General features: G+C 35.2%; 2 protein-coding genes across 2 annotated transcripts; one reads left to right on the top strand and one right to left on the bottom strand.

Annotated features, from left to right (window-relative positions):
• The first annotated feature begins 3278 nt into the window (after positions 1–3278).
• On the top strand, positions 3279–13784 carry LOC111990159 (protein MEI2-like 2). Its single transcript, XM_065775690.1, is given in 14 exon segments — positions 3279–3620; positions 6862–6915; positions 7036–7179; positions 7261–7518; positions 7521–7723; positions 8294–8452; positions 8550–8666; positions 8795–8946; positions 10431–10522; positions 10631–11573; positions 11681–11765; positions 11852–11920; positions 12167–12346; positions 13026–13784. Coding segments are annotated over 13 exon segments (2562 nt in total). The 5' UTR covers positions 3279–3620; positions 6862–6872; the 3' UTR covers positions 13143–13784.
• Positions 13785–14731: 947 nt separating this feature from the next.
• LOC111990160 (ribose-phosphate pyrophosphokinase 4) lies at positions 14732–22151 on the bottom strand. Its single transcript, XM_024021954.2, has 7 exons — positions 21904–22151; positions 18463–18778; positions 16434–16529; positions 16253–16321; positions 16033–16161; positions 15134–15230; positions 14732–15050 (listed from the first exon to the last, which is right to left on the bottom strand). The coding sequence occupies exons 1-7, from the start codon at positions 22032–22034 to the stop codon at positions 14917–14919; spliced, it is 972 nt and encodes a 323-aa protein (XP_023877722.1). The 5' UTR covers positions 22035–22151; the 3' UTR covers positions 14732–14916.
• Positions 22152–24384: the final 2233 nt, after the last annotated feature.

The following is a 24384-nucleotide window of genomic DNA, read 5'->3' as shown; positions in this document are numbered from 1 at the left end:
AAGATATAGGAATCATCAGAAGTGGGCTCGGGGCCCAACGGCCCAATCCGAGGACGCTTAGTTATCCGAGAATAGCCTAAATTTTTTTTTATTAAATGGATAGTATAGGAGAAAGGAGTGGATATTGTATACAGCGGCATAACGCACGTCTGAGGACACCAAAGTCCGAGGTGAATGTAACTTTCATTTTATTTAGGAGACTCCGCAAAGTTGTATCTGAACTGGAAATTGGGTATAAACCTAAGGAGGAGTCAGGGAAGGTGGCAAATATCTTCCAAGGCCATCACCTCTACATTAAATGCTTTCCAGCTAACCCTCTGACCGCATTAATGTGGAGGTGATACCTGAACAGTGACTAAGCAGCTTTATGGCCACTGAGCAAAAGTTTCGGTAGGCGCTGGATGGGACAGAAAGGAGCTCCCAAGATAAGAACTACACGTGTACGATGGAAATGGAGGAGAGAACGGAGTATATAACATAGAAACGAATGAAATAAAAAAGGGGATGGTCCATAAAAAAAGGAAAGGGGAGACGAACTGAAAGATAGCCGAAGAGAGTTTTTCTCATTGAATTAACCTAAAATATCCCTTGTTACTTGATGAGTATAACCTTTCCTATCAAACGGTACTAGTTCTTGTACCCATGCTCTAAAAATTTATTGTTTGGGCTTGTTGGGCTGAAAACCCATTCATACTCTGGGTCCAATCCAAATTGAGTCTCTACAATTGGCGCAGTCTGTGGGAAGAACTTGATCTGTTGAGAAGGAAGGGCAGGTGTGATACTCACGATGGAAGAGGGAGTACCGCAGCAACCATTGACGGGCCCGCAACAGGTAGATGCTAATCAGCACCAGGCAGAGTCTAGGGGCTCTCAGCACAGTAATCCGTTGGTAGACCACGAACACGGGGGGGAAAAAGGGAGAAGAAAAAGGGCTCCTAGGCCACGGGCCGAGGAGCATCCCCCCAGTTGTAAAAAAGTTTTAAGTATTTTTTAATAAAAGAAGAGAGTTCATGCTTGGTGAACGACGGCCAGCGCCTAAACCTTCAATCCACTCTCTACAAATTTATTGTTTGGGCTTGTTGGGCTGAAAACCCATTCATACTTTGGGTCCAATCCAAATTGAGTCCCTACAACATAAATCCTCCAATAGCCGATAACCAAAAAAAATATGATTTATTTTTAAAAATTACTTTCCATTATTATTATTATTATTATTATTTAAAACAATTCTATATCACAACAACCTAAATAAAAAAAAAAAGTTAAAACATTATTTTTTATCTCATTTAAAGTGGTTGCTAAACCTAAAAAAATGAGATAAATTTTATAGAAGACATTATTTTTAAAATGACTCGTTCTCTAGAAATTTACTGCAGCGTGGTAACATGCAATTGGAAAGGGTTATTCCTCCCGATTATTTTTCATAGAAAAGTAAGAAATGCAAGAGGACCACTAAAATCAACATAATTTTGTGTCACAATTTACCATGCGACCAATTATGATATAAAATTGTCCCACTTTGGTGGTCTTAGCGTTACTCTTAAAGACAGCAAAAGCCGAACCTAGCTGACGCAAGACCACGTCAGTAGACCCACTACAATAAAGGTAGTGGAATTAACAATCTACAGTCAATCTCACCTAAGCTTTGTGCCTCCCAAATTTTCAACCAATTGCTCAACAACACACTCAGAACAAGACAACCTCATAGGCCCCACAAAAGACTAATGATCCTATAAATCATTACTAATATTTAGTAATAATTAAATGAAAGGTTTTGTTTATAGCGATAATCGTTAAGCTGGAATCTCCATTATAGTCCATTAAGATTATCTAGCTAATCAAAGGATTTTAAATAAAAAAAAAAGTTCAACTTTTTACTATTTTTTTTTTGTTATTTTTGCTTTAAAAAAAAAAAACTTTTGTTATTTTTGCTGTTTTCCCAATAGAGGTGGACTGTGGGCCTATTTTATTCTCCTTAACAATTATATTAAAAATTAAAATGACACTCTTTTAACATACTTCATTAAAGAAAACCTAAAATTTCATTTAAAATTATCTAAAAAATTATGATTTTTTTTCAAGAAATAATTTTTACTTAATTGTCCTACTCCGCTTACAACACTCTCAATTTTATTATATATAATTTGAAATAATGGTTGGTAGATAATCTTATCTCAAATTTCCATAGAGATAAATTTCCTTAATTGAACTTGCAACACATCATTTTCACTTAAGCAAAGGGTATTTACCATTGAATCAATGCGCACTTTCTTGTTTACTTCATAAGAATATAAAAAAAAAAAGTATATATATATATATTCATTAATGAAAGAAAAAAATTACCTCCAAACTGGTTTAAAGAAAACATTTTTTAATCCACTATGTGATTTTTTTTTTTTGAGAAGGAAACTATGTGATAATTGATTATATAACTTATTTAATGAGTTATGTGACTTATGTTTAAAATTTTTTTAAATAATAAATGTAATGGGTTGAAAGAAATTTTTCCAAACCAAATTGGAGAAAAACTCTATCATGAATGAAAATTGCATCACATGATTTTATAGAATATCACCGTAATAGACTTTTTTTTTTTTAAAATTTCTTAAAAAAAATCATTTGAAACGAAACCAAATGGTCCTGTTATTTTCATAACAACAACTTTTGGTTCCTCATTTCCCTTACATGATGCAGCCTATAATGAATCCCATCGCTATTATTATTTTTAAGGATTGGGTCAAAATTCCATCGGATTTTAGAATAGCATAAAAGCATATAATCAGGGTGTAAAGATAGTGCCACTATTGCAAGGTAGTATTGTTTTTTAATTTTTAAAATAATTTTGGGTTGCCATGCCAATGGCTGGAGAAACAGACAAGCATGTGTCTGTGCTAAATTGCTAATGTGCATATGTGTCAACGGACGCCAAATAGGATTCAAATACAGCCTAATTTTTTAGTCACACGCATGCAGAGAGTTAACTAGTATTTTTGTTTGAGTTCGAGTTAGCTCAAACTGATAAAGCCTAAGACTTATAGTACAATTTTTACTAGGTCTAAAAAATCAATTGGTATTTTCACTAATTAATAATCAAGAATGATTTAAAATACTATGTATCTATCAAAAATATTATTACTAAAAGAAAAAAAAAAAAAGTCTAGCAAAACAAAGCAATAGCAGAAGTTTTTTTCCTTTAAAAAAAAAATTAGCAGTTTTTTTTTTTGGGGGGGTTTGAGTTGGTGTGTTAATATTTAATAGTGTGTGAAATAATAAATTTCCCTGTACTTGCACTCCTTCCCTCCAATCATTTTCCTCTGTTTTACTTTCTCACTCTTACTCTTTCTCTCTCTCTGATTTTCTTACAGTTTTTCTCTCTGGTTTCCCGGCGAGGGAGAAGGAAGTAGAGGAGTAGAAGAAAGAAATTTCTCTGCTTCTACGGAACTCTCTCTATCTCTTTCTCTTTCTCTCTTGGTGTTTAATTTTCTTTGATCAAGGACAAAGCTTTGTTTTTCTTTCTGCCAAATAGTTTGTACCCATCTTCAAGAAACGGGTTCTCTTTAACTTCTCTCTCTGTCTCTGTCTCTGACTCTGTGTTTGTGTTCTTGTTCTCTCTTCATAAGGTACTTTTATCTCTTTCTCTACTTTCTCTTTCTCTGTGTGCTTCTGAATTCTTAGTGGTAATTCTTATTTTTTTGGAGTTTTTTTTTTTTTTTTTTGTTTGTGTTTGATTTTTATGTTTTTTGATGTGATTGGGTGAAATAGTTAGTGGAGGGGGTATGGAATTGGATTATGAGTCCCAGAGAGTCTTGGTATTGGTTTGTCAAAGGTAAGCATATCTGATGGTGTTACTTCGAATGGCATTGCTCACTATGCGCTTCCAAATGGTGTGGGGACAGTTGCTGGGGAACATCCCTATGGGGAGCATCCATCAAGGACACTGTTTGTCAGAAATATCAATAGTAATGTTGAGGACTCTGAATTGAGATCTCTCTTTGAGGTACTTTACACTAGTTTCATCAAAATTCTGACTGCCTATATCTGCTTTGTCTTGCTTATGAAAGTTGAAATTTTGGCCTATATTATGCTATCACTTGACAAATTTAAATCCTGCAACTATCATCTCCTTGGTAATCTGAAAAATGTACGGATAAATCTTATCAAATAAATTCTGTTTGCAAATTACCAATTCCATATTAGATGCAGGGGAAGCCTAGGTCTTGTTGACTGCTGTCTGATAGAGCCTTTTCACTAGTTTCCTTTTTTCTTCTCCTCTTGGAGTGACTCTCTTGTATAACCTTTCTGCTTGTGTTGAAATTCCTCTCTCCCCCCCCCCCCCCTGGGTTTTGCATTTTTATGCGTTTTTGTTTTTAGAAAAAGTCCATTTCTGGTCTTTAAGTTGCCAACAAAATTAAGATGCTCAAAAGAGTACATGCTGTTGCCCAGCTCTTCTAATACAATTTGTAGTGTTGTACTCCTAGATGCTCATTTGAGATAGTATTCAGCCTGTTCCAACATTCTTCTGAAGGAAACAAGGGCAAGGGGTCACTTGAGGTAGAGCTTCCCAGTGTGTTAACTGTTTAGACTTTGGATGCACTGTAGAAAGGAAAGGAATGGAAGGAACAGTTTCTTGGTTGGAATTTTAAAAAGAGGGATAGAGATGGTTTCCATTCCATTTTAATGAACAATCCATAGGCTGAATGCTCCATTCTCCCTCATTAATTGAGGCAAAAATACATTTATTCTTTTTAAATTCCCAACCACACAAGAAAAAAATCTCATTCCTTTTTATTCCATATCTTTGTGAACTCCCAAGCATTGTGACAGAAGGAAAGAAGACAAAAAAAAATTGAGTTAAGTCTTGGGATGGTTGCTTGTAAATATTCAGCTTAATTTGATGTGTAATTGGCATATATGCTCTTTTTGTTTCCATTAGAGAAGGAAGGAAAAGGAAATAATATAATAGGGATGGCAGTTTAGCCCTATTAAGTTGGGATCTGCTGTACTGTGCCCTGTATGGGGTGGGGATTCCACAAGAAACCACAGGGACAGGGACGAGGATCGATTTTGTTCCCATTAAGGGGCGAGAACCACCCTTTCCAGTATCCACTTATAATTGTCATATAGGTACCCTTATATATTTCAATTATTTAACTCCTCTTACATTAATATGTTTTACATTATCTTTAGAAAGAATTTGTAATTTCCTTTTATTGATATTCGCCATGAAAATAAGTAATATATGACATTGTGTGGTGGGGGATTCCCAGTCATCCCCAGAGTGGGGATGGAGCAAGGATAATTTAACATTCAAGGATAGGATAGGGAATGGGATCCTTGGCCCTACCTTGCTTAATTGCCTTCCTACAATCGGAGTGAAGTGAAGAAAATGAAAGAAAAGGTGAATCTTTATGTCTCTTAGGGAGTTTGTCGTCAAGAAGAATGGAAGGAAAGGAAAACACATAGTGGATCCTTCATGGATAAATAATATTTAAATGTATACTACACCCATGCAACTCTTTCATTCCTTCCTTTCCTCCCAATTGTGGTGAAGCAAATTAGGACTCTAAGGGAGAGGTGATCTTTTGCACTTCCCTCCGTTCCCCTCCTCTTATTTTAATCTTGGAAAATGCATTCTGCATACCATTGTCTGCAAAATGACCTTATTTTAATCTTGGAAACAGTTGATGTGGGTCTTATAGTGGAAACTAATGTATTTAGTATTGCAGAACATAATAGTTGTAACTTGTAAATGAGAAACATAACAAGAGGTTCGTATGATTAGTGTCACACAGTTATTTCAGATTTTATACTTACCCAAAATAAATAAATAACGTTATGTAATTTGTGTTTGAGTTGGGGGGGGGCCTGGGGGGTTTGGGGGGGNTGTTTTTTGATGTGATTGGGTGAAATAGCATGTGGGTATTTCATGTTTTGGTGAAATTTAATTTCTTGTTGATGGAAAACAGTGAATGATGATGAAACTGTATATGGGTTTGGGCTTGGTGGGTATTTCTTGCTCTGCTAAAATTACCATCTTGGTTCTGGTTTATGTAGTAAAATTTGAGCTACGGAACTGTTTAGACTCTGCATCAGGAGAATTTTAAGAGCTGCTAAGTTGGTCTTGCTTTTTTTTTTTTGGTGGTTTTTATTTAATTTATTTTACATGTCTATGGAGCTTTGCATGATTTAGCTTCAACACTTAGCTTATGAACTATTTCGACAAAAAATTTCTTAACTTTAATTGAATCTTAAACTAGTCGGGGGTTTTGATGTACCGGTGTTGTTGGTCCCATTTTGCAGTTATAATTGTGCATTAATCAATTTTCAGGAGTTTAGGTGTTGAATTGATCAATTCTATCTGAAATTTAATAGTGGACCTTGGATATATAAGAAGGAGAAAATGTTGCTTGTTCTCAACTCCAATGGGCCAAACTGGTTGAAACTCACGATTCTTCATGATCAATGTCCCATATCCGGAAGATGATTGATGATTAATCATTGGTTACTATACATTTTTTTTTTGGTAACTAATTGTTATAGAGGCGTATGGATATGTGAAATGTCACATATATAGTTGAAGAATTAGTGGACCACACAGTTGTGCTTTTGGACTGATTTTACCTAGGTGCAATTACTCAAACCGTTTTGAAGAATTAGTGCTTGCATTTGAGTTCAAAAAAGTTGAACATTAATGATTGCTTTTTTATTAATTCCTTTTCTCCATAGTGATTGCTGCATAATAAGTGCATATTCATTGTTGCATGTATCTGTATCTTTGCATCTTTTTGATAGCCTCTAAAAAGTTCCTTATAGTTGAAAATTGTATAATAGCTTAACCTCAATTTTTCTTGCTGTTAGCAGAAATTGACTAGATGGAGCAATATCTAAAGGGTTCTACCTCAGGTCATTCTGAAGGTCACCCTCTTTCATCCGCTGATCAAAGCTGATAACATATATGTTCTCTTGTTATATGTGCATTTGCCTGTGTATGTATGTGTCATACTCATTGATTAGCATTCATAACTGTTTTTGTAGGTCAATTCAAGATTCCATCAGTTAATGTTCCTGGAAAAGAGGGAAGTAGTGTGTGGGGGATCCCACGTGGAATTGATGCATATCATTCATCAAGTGATGCAAGCTTGTTTTCTAGCTCTTTGCCTGTCCTTTCACATGAAAAGTGTATGTTTTGAGCTTGTCACAAGATATTGTATTACCTACTGCTTACACTGATTAGCAAGACTTATTTTTGACAATTTGCAGTGAACTTTACTGCTTTGGATCATGGTGGTCAATCTGTTGAGGATAACTCGCCTAATTTAGATAAACTTGACCAAGATACTGAGGGGAAGGATCTGCTTGAAGACATTGAAGAAAATACAATAGGAAACATGCTTCCTGATGATGATGAGCTTTTGGCTGGCATAATGGAAGATTTTGACCTAAGTGATTTGCCTAATCAGCTGGAGGATTTAGAAGATGATTTATTTGGTAGTGGAGGGGGTATGGAATTGGATTATGAGTCCCAGAGAGTCTTGGTATTGGTTTGTCAAAGGTAAGCATATCTGATGGTGTTACTTCGAATGGCATTGCTCACTATGCGCTTCCAAATGGTGTGGGGACAGTTGCTGGGGAACATCCCTATGGGGAGCATCCATCAAGGACACTGTTTGTCAGAAATATCAATAGTAATGTTGAGGACTCTGAATTGAGATCTCTCTTTGAGGTACTTTACACTAGTTTCATCAAAATTCTGACTGCCTATATCTGCTTTGTCTTGCTTATGAAAGTTGAAATTTTGGCCTATATTATGCTATCACTTGACAAATTTAAATCCTGCAACTATCATCTCCTTGGTAATCTGGAAAAATGTACGGATAAATCTTATCAAATAAATTCTGTTTGCAAATTACCAATTCCATATTAGATGCAGGGGAAGCCTAGGTCTTGTTGACTGCTGTCTGATAGAGCCTTTTCACTAGTTTCCTTTTTTCTTCTCCTCTTGGAGTGACTCTCTTGTATAACCTTTCTGCTTGTGTTGAAATTCCTCTCTCCCCCCCCCCCCCCCTGGGTTTTGCATTTTTATGCGTTTTTGTTTTTAGAAGTCCATTTCGGTCTTTAAGTTGCCAACAAAATTAAGTGGGGGGGGGTGTGGGTGGGGTTTGAGTTCTGTGATTTTTTTTTCCTTTTCTATATTACATATATGGTAAAACAGTGTTTCATCTATATTTTGTTACTATTAACACTTATTGATTATGAAACTTCTTTTTATTTATTTATTTATTTATTTTGGTAGCAATATGGGGATATCAGAACTTTATACACCGCATGCAAGCATAGGGGCTTTGTGATGATATCTTATTATGATATCCGAGCTGCTCGTACTGCAATGCGTGCATTACAAAATAAGCCTTTGAGACGAAGAAAACTTGACATTCATTTTTCAATTCCCAAGGTTTGAAACAGGATGCTTGTTTTTATGATTTTGTTTGGTACCGTTGATTTCAATCCATTTCTACGTCATGCATCATTCCTTCTCTACTTTATTCCAGGATAACCCATCAGAAAAGGATATTAACCAAGGAACTCTTGTGGTGTTCAATTTGGATCCATCGGTATCAAATGATGACCTTCGTCAAATATTTGGGGCTTATGGGGAAGTCAAAGAGGTGCTACCTTTTGGATGTGTTTCTTTTACATGTTGTTTTGTATTCATTCACTCATCCTTGTATGTATACTTTATGCACTATTATGCTTAGTTCTTTAATCTTTAAATAACCTTGTGAATGAAATGCAGATCAGGGAAACACCACACAAGAGACACCATAAATTCATAGAATTTTATGATGTTAGAGCTGCAGAGGCAGCTCTTAGAGCATTAAATAGGAGTGACATAGCTGGGAAACGCATAAAGCTTGAACCTAGCCGCCCTGGTGGAGCACGTCGAAAGTAAGTATTTAGTTGCTGTCATAACAGAGCACGCATTGTCATTGGCATGAATTCTTGCTCCTTTTAATTCTCTCTTTCTTAGAGGAAGACTTGAATCTAAGGCCTAGCATCCCTTTTGCCACTCCAGCCAACATCTAAATTCTTGTACAAGCGGTTAGAAAAAAGAACTTTTTTATTGTTAATATCAACTTTTCATCCCAAAGCCTTCCTCTGCTGCAACTCTTTTTCATCTTATTTTACTCAGAGAAATGGCTGTATGAAAGTGACCTCAAACAATAAGCATTATGGTTTAGCATATGATTCTCCTCAATGTTTTAAGACCTGGACTGGACTGCACAGTCAGATGAATTGTCCCAGGAATTGTGTCTATAAACGGGCTGGTCACCCTCTAAGGTCCATTTTCAACAAATAACTATTCAAACCTGTTGACCCACTGGATCAATAACTAAGACTGTTGACCAGGACATGGGTCAAAAAAGCGTGATGGGTTGGGCTGTATGGAATAAATTATCAACAAAGAGCTGATGGGTTGGGGTTTCAAATCAATGTTCAGCAGCTCATAATATTGTGGTGTGGTATGACCAATGGATCCATGGCTCCTTCTTGATACTTTTGTTGGTAGTAATATTGTGTATTAAAGAAAAACAACTCAAAGCTTCTTATGGTGGACCCTTGAGCTCAAGTTCCAAAACCTTGAATATCATGCTACAACCAACAAAGCTACTGCACGTCCAAGTTTCTGTTCCTGTAGGTAATATATGTATGCTTTGTACAACTCTAGGTGGGAAAAAAAAAGCTTGTTATATAACTAAAACCAACCTGTCCAAAATAATATTCATGGGCATGTTGTAGGAACTGTGCTAAAATTCTTTGATGATTGTTTGCTTTACAAAGGGAAATGGAAGTATACAAAGGAAAGCCCTAAAAAGTAAAAAAATTCATGAAAACAAATAGACATTTGGGACCCATGAATAAAGGAAAATAGGAAGTAAAGTTGATACACTTGAATCGGTGGACTTCTAGTGATGATGATAGAAAAACGTAAGCTTCTGGTTCCTGCAGGATGTAAAAATTGTAATTGTTTCATGAAAAGCTTGTTTATCAAAAACTTGTAATGCTATATGTAATTTCTGGCTCCTATTTCATGGAGCCTGTGAGCATCTGCTACATGTCTTCATAGTAAACTGTCTATTTTCTTCTATCTTTTAACTCTACAATTTTTTGGCCCTTAATACTTTTTCATATGGATCTTTTAAAGGATTTCTCTATATTTATTTGCGTGTTGTTTGAATTAGGCTCATCATATGCTATGTTTTACTTTCTTGCCACCCCTCCTTTTTTTTTTTGGTTATAAAGAATATGTTAAACAAAGCTAACTAACAGCACCCTTCCTTGGTTCCCATTTTGACTGATATCTTGCTACATATTGTTATTAATCCATTAAGCTGTGAAGAAATTAACCTGCTTGTACCTTTGATCTATAGCTTGATGCAACAATTAAGTCAAGAGTTGGAACAGGATGAAATCCGAAGCTTCCGACCGCATGTTGGTTCACCAGTGACCAATTCTCCCCCTGGTACTTTTATCTCTAAATAACTCACATATATCTTACAACTAAGTATCTATATGCTTCTTCTTATTGGAAAGACATTCAGTTATAAGATTACTGGCACTTCTATGACAGGTAGCTGGCCACAATTTGGCAGCCCAGGTGATCATAATCCTTTGCATTCTTTTAGTAAGTCCCCAGGTCCAGGAAATCTCAGCCCTATAAGCAGCAACCATTTGACTGGGTTAGCTTCAATTCTGCCACATCATGTATCTACCTCCCCAAAAATTGCACCAATTGGTAAGGACACTGGAAGGGTTAACCATGTTAATCAGATATTCCCCAACACGGGATCGACGCAAGGTGCTGCCTATCAGCATTCCCATTCCCTTTCTGAGCAGAAATTCAGCACAAGTCCAGGACCCCTGTCTTCTTTTGGTGAATCAAATCTGAATTCATCTAGCATTGGAACATTATCTGGTCCTCAGTTTCTCTGGGGAAGTCCAGGTCCTTACTCTGAGCGTGCCAATTCTTCTGCGTGGCAGACATCATCTGTTGGGTACCCGTTTACATCCAGTGGACAGGGTCAAGGTTTTCCATATGCTGGTCGTCAAGGTTCTTTTGTAGGCTCACATCACCAACATCATGTTGGATCTGCTCCTTCTGGTGTTCCTCTTGAAAGGCAGTTTGGCTTCTTCCCAGAGTCACCGGACACATCGTTCATGAATCCAGTTGCATTTCCAGGCATGGGTTTAAGTCGCAGCAATGTGATGAACATTGGTGCCCGTGCAGCTATGAGTGCTGGTGTCGGTCTTTCAGGAAATGTAACAGAAAATGGTTCTCCTAGCTTCAGAATGATGCCACTGCCAAGGCATGCTCCCTTGTTCCTTGGCAATGGTTCTTATTTGGGACCTGGAGCAACTGGCAATGAGGGATTAGGTGACCGTGGACGAAGTAGGCGAGTTGAGAATAGTGTAAACCAGACAGATAGCAAGAAGCAGTACCAGCTTGATTTGGATAAAATTATCAGTGGGGAAGATATTAGGACTACTTTAATGATTAAAAACATTCCTAATAAGTAAGAACAATATATGGTCAACGTTTTGAAATCATTACAAATTTCCTAGTTTTTGAATGAGGTGGTCAATTCGTTGATGATTTCTGCTTCTATTATCTTCCTACCAGGTACACTTCAAAGATGCTGCTGGCTGCTATTGATGAAAATCACCGGGGTACTTATGATTTTCTCTACTTGCCAATTGATTTTAAGGTAATGCCATTGTGGGAATATAAGAAACCATATTCTTCAATCTCCTATAGTTGAATTGAAACTAATGTTAAAGTTGTCTGTTGCAGAATAAATGCAATGTGGGTTATGCTTTCATTAATATGGTGTCTCCTTCACACATTATCCCCTTCTATCAGGTTCAGCTTTTTCCTTTGCTTGAGGCTCCAGGAGTAGCAATACATTATTAACTCTAGACATTCTTCTATGTAGATGTTGTAAAAGTAAACTTATATGCTCATGTTTTCGTAAAAACTAATTTTTTGTTTAAATAGGAAATTCTTTGCATTTATATCTGGCTGACAATTCAGAAGATTTATCTGCTGAATTGGAGTCATGGAAATCCTTCAAATTTTCCAGAACTTATACCATAGAAATATATGCAGGCATTTAATGGAAAGAAGTGGGAGAAGTTCAATAGTGAAAAAGTTGCTTCACTGGCATATGCACGAATTCAGGGCAAGGCTGCCCTTGTGACACACTTTCAGAATTCAAGCCTAATGAATGAAGATAAGCGATGCCGGCCAATCCTCTTTCACTCAGAGGGTCAAGAGATTGTTGATCAGGTTACGTGTTTATTGATCATAACAAACTAGAAATATCCTCAACTACTTGGAGCGTTCTAGCTAGTTCTTCTAACTCTAAATAATGTCACCATGCCAGTGTCCTCTAACTTTAACCGCCTGAAGATATTTATTGCTGATTCTATATAAATATTATGTTGATAACTGCTTAGTATTCATTTATGTTTGTTATTTATTTCATGCTATTTTTGAGCTTTAATTAGGGTGTGTCTGGAAGCAGCTTCTTTGTTGGAGTACATTACATTCATCCTTAATTTTTTGTTAGTAGCTCACACCTTACATAATGAGGCATTTAGAGGAACACAAAGGTGAATTTAACTGTTGGAGAGGATATTGTGAAACAGAAAAAATTCTCATACAATTTGTATACAAGAATTTTCCTTTGTTTTGAGTGGGGTGCGAAGGGTGAAAGAGGGGCTGATGCTGATGGTTGAAATAGCTAGACCAAGGGTCCATTTCTAGTTTCTGTGGTTCCCTTGGTATCTTTGATCAGGTTATCAAATTGATCTTGATAAAGAAATAGAAGAGAGAGTTTAATCCTGTTTTAGAATTTTCAAAACAAAGATTAATGTATCCATAATTTATTAGAAGTCATGGTTTCTTGAAATTGTCTTGGAGAAACAATGTTTATTTTCTGACTATTTTTGTGTGTGTCCTCCAGGAACCTTTCCTTTCCAGCAATTTGAACATATGTATTCGACAACCAGATGGGTCTTACTCAGGGGATTCATTGGAGAGCCCAAAGGAAATTCTGGATGAGAGGCCAGAGAAAATTTAACAATGTATGAAAATCTACTCTTAGCCTTAAGGATTGGCAACTAGGAGCTGCTAACTGTTGCATAGATGTTCAAGTGTATAAAGTTGAAAGAGAACCAAGTAACGGGTGTATAATTGCTGTCTTATTGGCTACCTCCACCTTTGAGGGATGGATACTTGAAAATATTTCATGAGGAAGTATCCAAGGAAAGGTGGCAGAGAGCATTTTGTTTATATGTAGAGGTACAAATTGTTATTTAACCAGGGGAATAAGGGAAGCATATTGCTGAATTGTGAAGTCTCTCTCCAGCCATATGCATTGCTCACCGGCTTGTGCATGATCTCTCCTTTCGGGTTTGCTTTTTTTTATCACCTCAGTTTTTTTTTCTGGGTCTTTCAAGTCAATTTGCTAATATCATTACATGTGTATGGTTAGATGTTTATCAGGTTTGAGGGTTGTAAAAAGATTGTGTACAGAAAGGGGACAAACAGAACCATCATGTTCATGTGTTACAGACTTAACAGTGTTATTGTGTGACTTAGAAAATGTGTATCTGAGGAAATATATGGTTGTATAGATGTCTTGTTACCCTCTCTCTCTCTCCCTCTCTCTAACAGATTTTTTTCTTCAAAATCGTAAATGAAATGTTTTCAGTTTGATATCTGTAGAACTTAATTTGAATTGAGTGTGGATCAAGGTATTCATTTCATCTCTTAGGCTTAATACGTTGTTTGCATGTAATTATTGAGAAATTGGCATAAATGAAAGGAGGCGTATTTTCGGCACGTTTTTGCTTAGGAAATAATTGTTGACTTTTCCATGATAAATTGTTCTGTTATAAATGTACAATAGATTTGAGGGAAAAAAAATTCTTACTAGAAAACTGAGTTATGGGGTTTGCACTTCCTCTAATTTCCTTTTTTAACAATTAAATTAGGCTATAAGTTTGAGACCTATAGCCATGAATTAGTGGGCATCTGCCTTTCCATAATGACATTTGGTTTGAGTAAACCCCCAACACACAAAAAAGTCACTTTGTTTATTATGGAATATATCATGATAGTAATGACTTCACTGCCTTGCAAAGACCCCATAGTGTAGGTAACCCGTCTTTTTCCTTGACGTAGAATCCTGCAGATGCTTACCATCTCTCAAGAAGTGTTTTACTTTGGTGTCTAAAACAAGTTTCAATACTGCAGCTATTCTTCAGACTAATCACTAGTCAAATGATTAAGCATTGCCATCTTTGAGATAACTCTTATGGGCTTAATACTGCAAGAACCAAATGGTTCTGAATATGATTTTTTTTTTCTAGGACCTTGCTCTTAGATGTGATGCCTATCTTCTTTGCTTATCATTTTCATAGGGATTTCCAAGCCAAAAAAAAAAAAACTTATAATGATTTATAGTGTCATGTTTACTCCATACTCAGGCATGGTGAGCCCAAATGACAAAACAATCAATGAAATTTGCAAGCATGTCAGCGGTTTTTAACATTTTTAGTCCAAAATAGATTGAACACCATGATCTAGTTGCAAACCAGTACTTAAGCATGTCCTCAAGGTGTTTATTTTTTCTTTGGTTGAGTTGGTAACATTAAAATCATGAAATAAACCAATGAAATTTGACTTAAATTGTTACTTCCACCAAAATGGTTTATTGGTGAGGTTGAGTTCAAAACCCACTTAGTGTGCGTAACGAACCGATTGAAACAATAAAAATCAGGAAATATGCTTCTTGAATACAGCCTTGCCTAAAACATAACACTACATGCATTTCTTCCCACAACATCTTTTCAAATTTGTAGACCATCAGCGATTGATCCTGCAAGACTCAACACTTCAAATGGAGCTTTATTTGCTATGGCTTTGACAGTCAGTGGGCAAGAATCTGTTATCCAAAAGTAGGAGAATGCCTTTTCCGAGCTTTCTGAAATTGAAATTAAGAAGGCAATAAAAATCAATATAAGTTCAAAAGATAGGGGCAGGGATAGGAATATGCAAAGTACTTACCATCCTTGTGAGTGAACCGTTCCCATGAGCGCTTAGGAAACACCCCATGGGTGACATAAGCACTCACCTTCGCTGCACCATGAGCCGCCAAAACTTTCTGGCAGAATCAAAGAGGAAAAGAGTAAGAGAGAGAGGCAAATGTTATTTTAATATGTGTATGTCTTACACATATCAAATGCCCGTTTCCATCATACTACATGATACACATCCACATTGAACATATTTAAATTTTAAAGACTAAAAGATTAAAAACTAAAGATTCATTACTTTTTTTAGAGGAAAAGACTTTGATACTTCTGTAGGAAATGTAGTATTGTCGTAAGGAAAGACATAACAAATGCATCTTGAATGTTATGATACAACATTAAGTACAATATAATTGAAAAAGGAAGAACATAGTACGGGTCCCTACATAAGTTAACAATGGAGGTGTAAATTGAAAATACTTGCCTGACTAATTATCAAAAAAAAAAAAGAAGGATGCTCGCATAACTAAATCAGTAAGTTATACCTACAGATTTTGAATCATCTATTTCTTTTGAAGGAAAAAACAGAGATTCCATATTTACATAGATAAACACATAATCCCACTCCACTCGTTATCCAATATTTCACTGATTCACCATATTCATGTATCCATATTGTGTCATTTCCCTATCCCTCTACAAACTTGGAATTACATGGGCTACATATGGTAAATAAAAAATTCAGGTTGGGGACATCACAAAAGATTTTGATGTTTAATGTGAATGACATTGTATTAGAAGAATAGTGGGGAGAGAGAGAGAGAGAGAGAGAGAGAGAGAGAGAGAATCTTAATGAACATGACCTCTGAAGCACATGACTTCAGAAGACGAAATAATTCACATAAGAAAAAAAGTCAATATATTTGAAGATACCTGGCACTCAATCAGGGTGCCTCCAGATTGGACTAAATCATCAACAATGACTACATGACAACCAGCAGGATTTCCTTCCTTGAGCCGGACTATCCTCTTATCACCTTCACGAACTTTATTACACACCACCTGCCATTCAATAACATAAAACAGTAGATATCATATAACACAAACAACAGATTTTAAACTTAAAACTTAAATCTATTTGAGGGGAAAAAACCGTGGGAAAATGATCCAACAGCTTGTGGAATCGCTTCCAAGCTCCATCATCGGGGAATGCAATAACAATCTAGAAGAGAAACAACGATTAGAATGGAGAGATCAAGGATAGAGAAAATTCAATGGGCTAGACTATATTCCTAGAGTTGATAATAAATCAAGAAATATTAATCATCACTCACATTGTCAGCGTCAGGAAGCTGGTGCAGACGCTGTTTTAGGAGAGGAATACCAGTCTCAAACAAAGGCAAAACATGGTCCCCAAAATAAAATCTTTCCTGCATAAAATTGAAAAGTAAAAGAATGAGAATGCATGCAATGCAATGTTAGCCAGAGTTCATTCTTTATTTAAAAAGATAAGAAAAGCAAATTAAAAAATAAATGTTACATAAATAGCAGAACCCTAGCTAACACCAGTTTTAGAACCATTAGTTACTGCCGGATTATGGACATTATCAGCTAACAGTCTTTATTAATTGACTCAGACCTCTTAGGTTAAATAGTCAGGCCTATATGGAGAGCATTTCTTTATATGAAAAGAAATCTGAGCTTATATTCCAATAGCTTGTGAGCTAATAGGAAAAGAATCACAATATCAGGATAGAAAATAAACAAATGGACAAAAGCATAAGATGGCCTAGAATGGATTTCAGTATACTATTTTTCAGAAAATATGCATGCAGATTAATTGGTTGATGGAATGCATTCCATAGTGCCAGCCCACCAATCCCCGTGGATTCTCATTTAGTTGGTCCCCCATAATGTCATCCCCACAATTGTAGAACAGACCTGGCTAAAAGTGACCATCTAGGTAAAGCGCTAATGGCTTTTTAATGATTTTTCCCAGGAAGAAAAATCTTATATTTGCAGCTTGTCTTTTATTTAATATAGCTTATTTCATACAGGGAAGAAGATTAAATGCATACTAATCAAAATCTATTTAGATTCAAGTCTTCAATCAATTAATATATCTCCATAATTTGAGGTTCAAATTTATACTAATAATGAAAAGGACAATGAGCTGAGGATTAGCAAGAACTTGAAATTGCTCAGGCAACACCTTGTTCAAAGGTAAGATGGTAACAATGTAAATATTGTTACTTGATGGAGAATGGAAGAAGCTTTCGAGTGAAAAACAAATATCTCCACAAGATTCCCTTGTGTATTTGACACTTACACATTCTTCAGAAGCTTTGAAGTTTCTTTTCATTGAGCAATTACTTCTATAAAGTTTGCCTACAACTTGAGCTAAAGTGATTTTACACCGGGCAACTGTATGTGAAAATCAAATATAGTTTGCTAAACTTGAGCTAAATGTCAAAGAACACACACATATGATGCACACAAAAACATATAATTGTACACGTGTAAGAAACATATGCATAGTATCAAACATGCATGTCTAAGTAATACTAAAATAGATATCACCACACCACTCCAATGCTTGCTCTTTTTCTCTAGGTTTCAACTGTCAAGCAAGAGGCCTATGATCCACTTCCAACCTCCTTAACCCTCAAGCCCAAAGAAAAGAGTGCTTCTAAGTTATGCCCGAAACACAGGAAACCAAATTCATATGTGCCAGAAGACAGCTCGAATATTCAGACCACAGTGAACAAAGATGAAATTAATAGAAGAAGAAGAAGAAGGAAATTATTTTTCATAGTTACAACAAGGGGGAGGGGGGATTTGAACTTTGGATGTCTCCATTGGAAACACCAAGAAGTACCTGTTGAGCTACAAGGCTCTTGGCAAGAAGAAGGAAATTATTGATCTCCAACAGTACAAGCTTTAAACAAAAGGAAATTCAGCAAAGACTCCTACTAAAAGTTCATTTCAATATAATCCTAAACCATATAGAAATGCAGTTATCTAATTCTTAACCTAGAAAAAGGAAAAACAACTAATATCTCTGTTAGATGTTTCACTTTCACCTATTAGATGAAATAGTGGAAAATCTTTTAACCACACAGCTCTGCACACCCCAATAGATAAAGAGTAGATATAATCATAAACATCTAAACATCATTAATTGAGGTAAGACAAACAACCAGAATCTTCTCATCAACATCATATTCACACTGATTTAGAAAGTTTGACAAAGATACTGACTTCCTAGAATTTTTTTAAGAAGGACCAATTTAATGTTGAAAAAATTGAAGTATCAGTACAAAAGAAGTAAATATGGTCACTTCCAGAATAAATAGAACAAACCTGCAAAGCATGAATATCATAGATGACTAAACTAGTAGGACCACCTCTTGATATAGGTATATTAGTCAACATCCTTGATAAGGTAAATGCAGTTGCTACATCCCCTTCATCTTCCATTCGCTCAAAGGAGCCCGTTGGAAAGAAAGGCAAGACCAATGTGAAGGAAGCAACAAACAGCCGTGGGAGTAAATATATGACTGAGAGCTGCTCAAAGATAACTCCTGTGGAGCTAAAGGATGCAAGAAAGGCAACATGTTGGCCTCGCAGATCTTGGGCATCGTTAATATAAATGTTTGGAAATCCATCATCGAAATTTCTGTACATGCATAGAAAATAATCAGTTCTCCAATTCATCCTTTTGGGAAACAAGATTTATTCCTATGAGGTGATATCCCATTATACTAGACTAATTTAACTGTTAGATGCAATGCCCCTCTTACTGCAAAGAGTTTTAACAGGTGTCGGTACCACATATATGTGAGAAAGGCTTTGCATTAATGGCTGTGTGATAATTTCTAATTTAGGAGAACCACTGACTGTTTGTTCATCTCTTGGTCAAGGGAAAACAAAACTTAAGTTGCAATTATTCTTTATAACTATTCTTGCAGGCCCACTTTTGTACACCTAATTCTACATTACGCACAGGTTCAATCTCAAATTAAGAGATCAGCTCAGTTTATGTGAACTTCAAAAATCAGAATACAGAAAGCTAAATAACAATTAAAAAATTCTACACAGTTAGAAATACAGATACAAGTGCTGCATGGAGAAAAGCACATAGATGTTTATGAAACAAAAAATTTATGATCCTTATTAAAAGGAGAAATTTTTTTTTGCAAGCTTTAGTAAGTAGAGTAAGAATAGTATTTGAGTAGTGTAGTGATATATATATATATATATATTGATAAGTGAGTAGTGTTGTGATAATTTAGTGGGTAATAACAAACAAAGGGCATGAATAGTAGAGAAATGTTGAATTTTCAATAGAAGGGATTCCTGAAATGCTCATCCTGGCACTCCTATTCATATGTATAATCAAACTGAACCTATCACATTTATCTTTAACCAATCCCAGTTACACACAATTCAAGGCACTTAACGGGATAAAAGAAACTGAAAAAGGTTGAGGATGTGTGTTTCAACTTTCATAAGCTCTTGTAAAGTGCAAACCATTATTTGGTATTGACAAGAACAAACAAAGAATGAAAGAAGCTTAGCTAGGAGAAGTTTCTAACAAGAACAATTCTGAGGTACTTAAGGAAACTTTACTGAGATTGTTTTTCTTTTCTTTAGATTTCAAGACTAGGTGAAATGTGAAATCTAGTAATGAACTGGTTCAGTTCACCTCTAGGGAGCTAGGCCTAGCACCAAAATCTGCTTGCTGATTAATTGAGTTTCTTCAAACCTTTGTTAGCTTAACTTGCTTACCATTAAGTTCAAATGCAATATTAGATCAAACATCCTTTCTAGACTAGAGGAGGATCAAATTATTAAATAGTATGAAAACCTGTAAAAGCAGGAAAGTTTGAAGTTTGCTCTTATTATGAAGTTTTGATGTGTGCAGTGTGCTATAGGGGCTAATTTCCTATGGAAAAGTATCTGGGGTGTCAAGTGCCAAGAAAGATTGCCTTTTTTTCCTGGACAGAAACTTTACATAGAACTTTAACAGTTGATATTCTTCGGAGGTGTAATATGATTATCAGTGGAGCACCTTCTACTTCATTGTATTTGGTCATTTGTGTGAACTTTGTATGGGTATCCTGGGTTATGCCGAAGATGATGGCTCCAAATGTATGGAGAGGGAGCTTTCAGCACTACAGCGATTTTAAAGCTTGGAATGCAGTTTTTTGTGCCTCTTGTGCATGTTTTGGCATAAGCAAAATCGTAAATATTTGGTGCAATCGAATGGCCAATCCACATGATCTAACAATTAATGATATAATGGTTGTATAATTGGATGATGGTGTTAGGAAATGCTCCCTCATGTTCTATCTCAGGCCAACGAGCTCTAGCTCAACTAGCATATCCTCCCCTTATAAGTGTTAACTAGAGGGTGAGGTCATGGGTTCAATACCCACTGGGTGTGTGTGTAACTTACCAATAAAAAAACTTGTAAATGCAACTTTCAGCATCTATTGTAAGCAAAATAGTAAATATTTGGTGCAATTGAATGGCCAATCCACATGATCTAACAATTAATGATATAATGGTTGTATAATTGGATGATGGTGTTAGGAAATGCTCCCTCATGTTCTATCTCAGGCCAACGAGCTCTAGCTCAACTAGCGTATCCTCCCCTTATTAGTGTTAACTAGAGGGTGAGGTCATGGGTTCAATACCCACTAGGTGTGTGTGTAACTTACCAATAAAAAAACATGTAAATGCAACTTTCAGCATCTATTGTATTCATTTTATTAGTCCCTCTGTTGAATAAAATAATATTTACTTATAAAAAAAATTGAAAAGTCAGAAAGATAAATTGTACCTTTCTGTTACACATAGAATCAAGGAGTAAAAATATTCTATATTTTTCCCATATGTATTATCCTTTCCTTATTATTAGTCTGCATTATGTGATTTGAGTATAGGATGGTGCATTATTCTCCAATTTTGCAACTAGAGTCAAAACCTACGGACAAGATTAATTACAATGTGATCTTTTAAATGACACCTGTGCTCGTCTCTTATGCAGACACACAGACACACACACACATATTTAAACACGCACACAAACACATGCTCCATTTAGTGCATTTGACATGCATATGGTCATGTCATCATGCCAAGACTGGTGAAATTACTTAATACTGGTAACTAATATTGTTGTGCCAAATACAAAGATCATGTTAATAACAAGGCATGCGTAACACCACAAAAATCCTAACATCATGCCAAGACTTCTGTAATTTCTTAGACTGGTGACTTAAACTGTTGTGCCAAACACAAAGATCATGTTAATAACAAGGCATACATATGGAAAAGCAAACTAGGAAAACGGATTCAAACTTAACATTATAAATGTAAAAAAAAAAAAAAAAACCCATAAACTCTTTCTCAGTTAGCCCTCCTTCTTACCTTTGTTTTACTTAAGACTTTAGCTACAATTTATTAAATTTGCATAACTATGTCAACATTCATACCCACAATAATTCGGTTTTCAATTTTTCTTAATTCAAACTGGGTTTCAATTTGTTTTAACTAGAATGACATTAAAATTAAAAAAAAAAACACGTTCTTTTCTTTACCTTATTCGTTTATCTGATTCATTGTATTGCTAAATTCAGAGAAGTAGATAACCAACAAGCGAAAAAACCAAAAAATAAAAACTACCCATTTCATTTTTATAGCAGAAGAGCAGGATAAAGCACAGAAACAAGTAAAAGAAAATGGAAGACATGAAGATTAATCAGTGTACATAGTAGAATAGAAGGAAAAAAAGACCTCCATTTAATGGTTTGGAGAGTGATATTGCTGGACTGAGCAGCAACGTTGCGAGCAAGGTCCTCGCATTCAGGGTAGTAGAAGAGGTGCACGTGCTTTTGCTTATTAGACTGAGACTCAGACAAAGCCATTACAGTCCCCCCAAACCCCTTTGCTATTGGAGAGAGAAAGAGAGAAAGAGAGACAGGGTTTTAGCGTTTAGAGAGAAACAGAGAGATTCGCGAATGGTGTTTGGTTACTTGAATAACATATTTATAGGCCAACGAAAAGTGATTGTTCTGCTTCTACTTGCCTGTTTCCAAAGCCCAACGGCAACATTCAAAGTCCAAAGTCCAAACTCCGCATGATATGTACGTGTTGGTTCAAGTGTTTGAACGTTTTACAACTTACAAATCCTCTTTTTCATACCATACTATGTATATTTTTTTACTTTCCTTATCTCTTATACAAGAGATTTGGGAGTGAGTTTCGGTTAGTTCAATTGGTAAAAATTTTTATAGTTGAATAATAGATTTGGGTTTAATTGATGTCTTAGTTTGATAATAAAGAGTTATCATCATAAGCAGACACCATACGTTGAAATACTCTAAAAAAAGAGAAAAAATTTGAGAATTTATTCGGACTTGTTTATACCAAAAACTAATTAATATTTTAGTTTGATTATAAAAAAAAAAAAAAAAATCGAACACATAATATATTACATACCATAGTGATGGAATATAAAATGTAACACAAACAAAAAGTGAGGTGAGTTTGGAGTGTGAACTATTAATTATGTAGTTTTTACTGACCAAACAAAGCTTTGAAAAAAAATGAAATTCCATAAATACAAAGGAGAGGCCGAGAGGCACTCGAGGACTGAATCTCTGATAAAATCTTGTGGCATTATTTTTGCCGTTGCATCCGACTTTTTTTTTTTTAAAGCTAGTGGGTCATGGCATCATGGGACATACCTATTCTTAGTTTTGATGCCTTTCAATCTTTTGGAATAAAGCACTAGTCTTTTTCTTGGAAGGTCTTATTTATTATTATTATTATTTTGAGATATTCGTGGTGGGTCTTATTACATAATATGATTTAAAAAAAAAAAAATTAAGTGGGTAGATTTTTATTTTTATTTTTATTTTAAATGAGGTAGTAGGTGGAAATTAGAACCTTAGAACAATTCCTATCTCATAAATTTAAAGTTTCCATTCACATTGTGTTCATATTAATATTAAATTACTAGTAATTAGGGATGTTTATGGTTTGTATTAGATTGAATTTGAGGGTTTTTTAATTTTTTCTAATATTTTTTCTAATATTTTTTTTAAACCCACTTCGATGTTCTTGAATTGAACCCAACCCAGCTCATAAGAATCATATTGGGTTGGGTTGGAGCACTTTTTTTTAAAAAAATTTATCAATTCTAACAAAAAATTTTGGCTTTCCATTCAACTATTTTTGCATTCATTATTCAAAAAATATTTACAATTTGCAAACTTGCATATAATATTTTCAATTTCATTTTAGAAAAAATAGAGGAGCAAATTAATAAATTTAAACTAATTCCCAAAATTCAGATTAAATTGAACCAATACATTTTAATTACATATTTTTTTTAAGTATTAACAACATGAGTTAGGTAAGTTATTTATGTTGACAATTTTTCCAACCTGAATTTGACCCAACTCAATCTAAAAATAAAAAAAAAATAAAAAAGAAGAAGAAGCCAAATCCAACCAATCAACTCATGAAAAACTAATCTATAATGTCAGGTTAGGTTTGATTAGATCGTGTTTATTGGATTGGTTGGTTGAATGCACACTCTTAACATCAACCAATACATGACAAGTAGCAAAAAAGAAAAGAAAAAGGAAGAGCACTATAAAGGAGACACATGTTCAGTAGTTGAGTAGTAAAAAGAACAATGCTAGGACCATAACTATTTATACAACTTTTGCTACAACTCGCCATGTGGTGAGTTCTGTCAAAAGTTTTGAACTTAGTTGTGGTCCTAGAATTTTTTTGTAGCAAAATTTATATTACATGTACTTATTATGTGACAATTAAACATTAATTGAGAAAGGAGTTATAATATTTTAAAATCTGTATCCAATTAAGCAATTATCCCAAAAATCAAGGAGACCTCAATATTGGATCATGAAAGTTTTACTAGGGATCGAGGTTGTGAAGATAGGTGTCTAGTAGGACAGTGACCATTAGAATGCGAGTATAAGTAGAGGTTTCATTTAAGTAGAAAGCATTCCAACTCCATGTCAAAACTCTCATTGTTTATCCCTTGTACCATGTTAGTTAGAAGGGAGTAAAGTAGAGTTAGTTAAAAATAGGCTAATTTTCGATATACTCTACTTTACTTCCCTCCACCCCTCATGCCTCCACCCTCAATCCAAGCAGGCCCTAACAGAGCGGAATGGACTTTTAGAAGATGTCATTTTCTTTTTGTACTTTTCAAAAACAATAAAGACACAAATTAATCTG

Source organism: Quercus suber, unplaced genomic scaffold (genome assembly GCF_002906115.3).
Source record: "Quercus suber isolate HL8 unplaced genomic scaffold, Cork oak 2.0 scaffold_117, whole genome shotgun sequence".
NCBI lineage: Eukaryota > Viridiplantae > Streptophyta > Magnoliopsida > Fagales > Fagaceae > Quercus > Quercus suber.
Note: the sequence above shows the minus strand (reverse complement) of the source record. Positions and strands in the feature narration are given on the sequence as shown.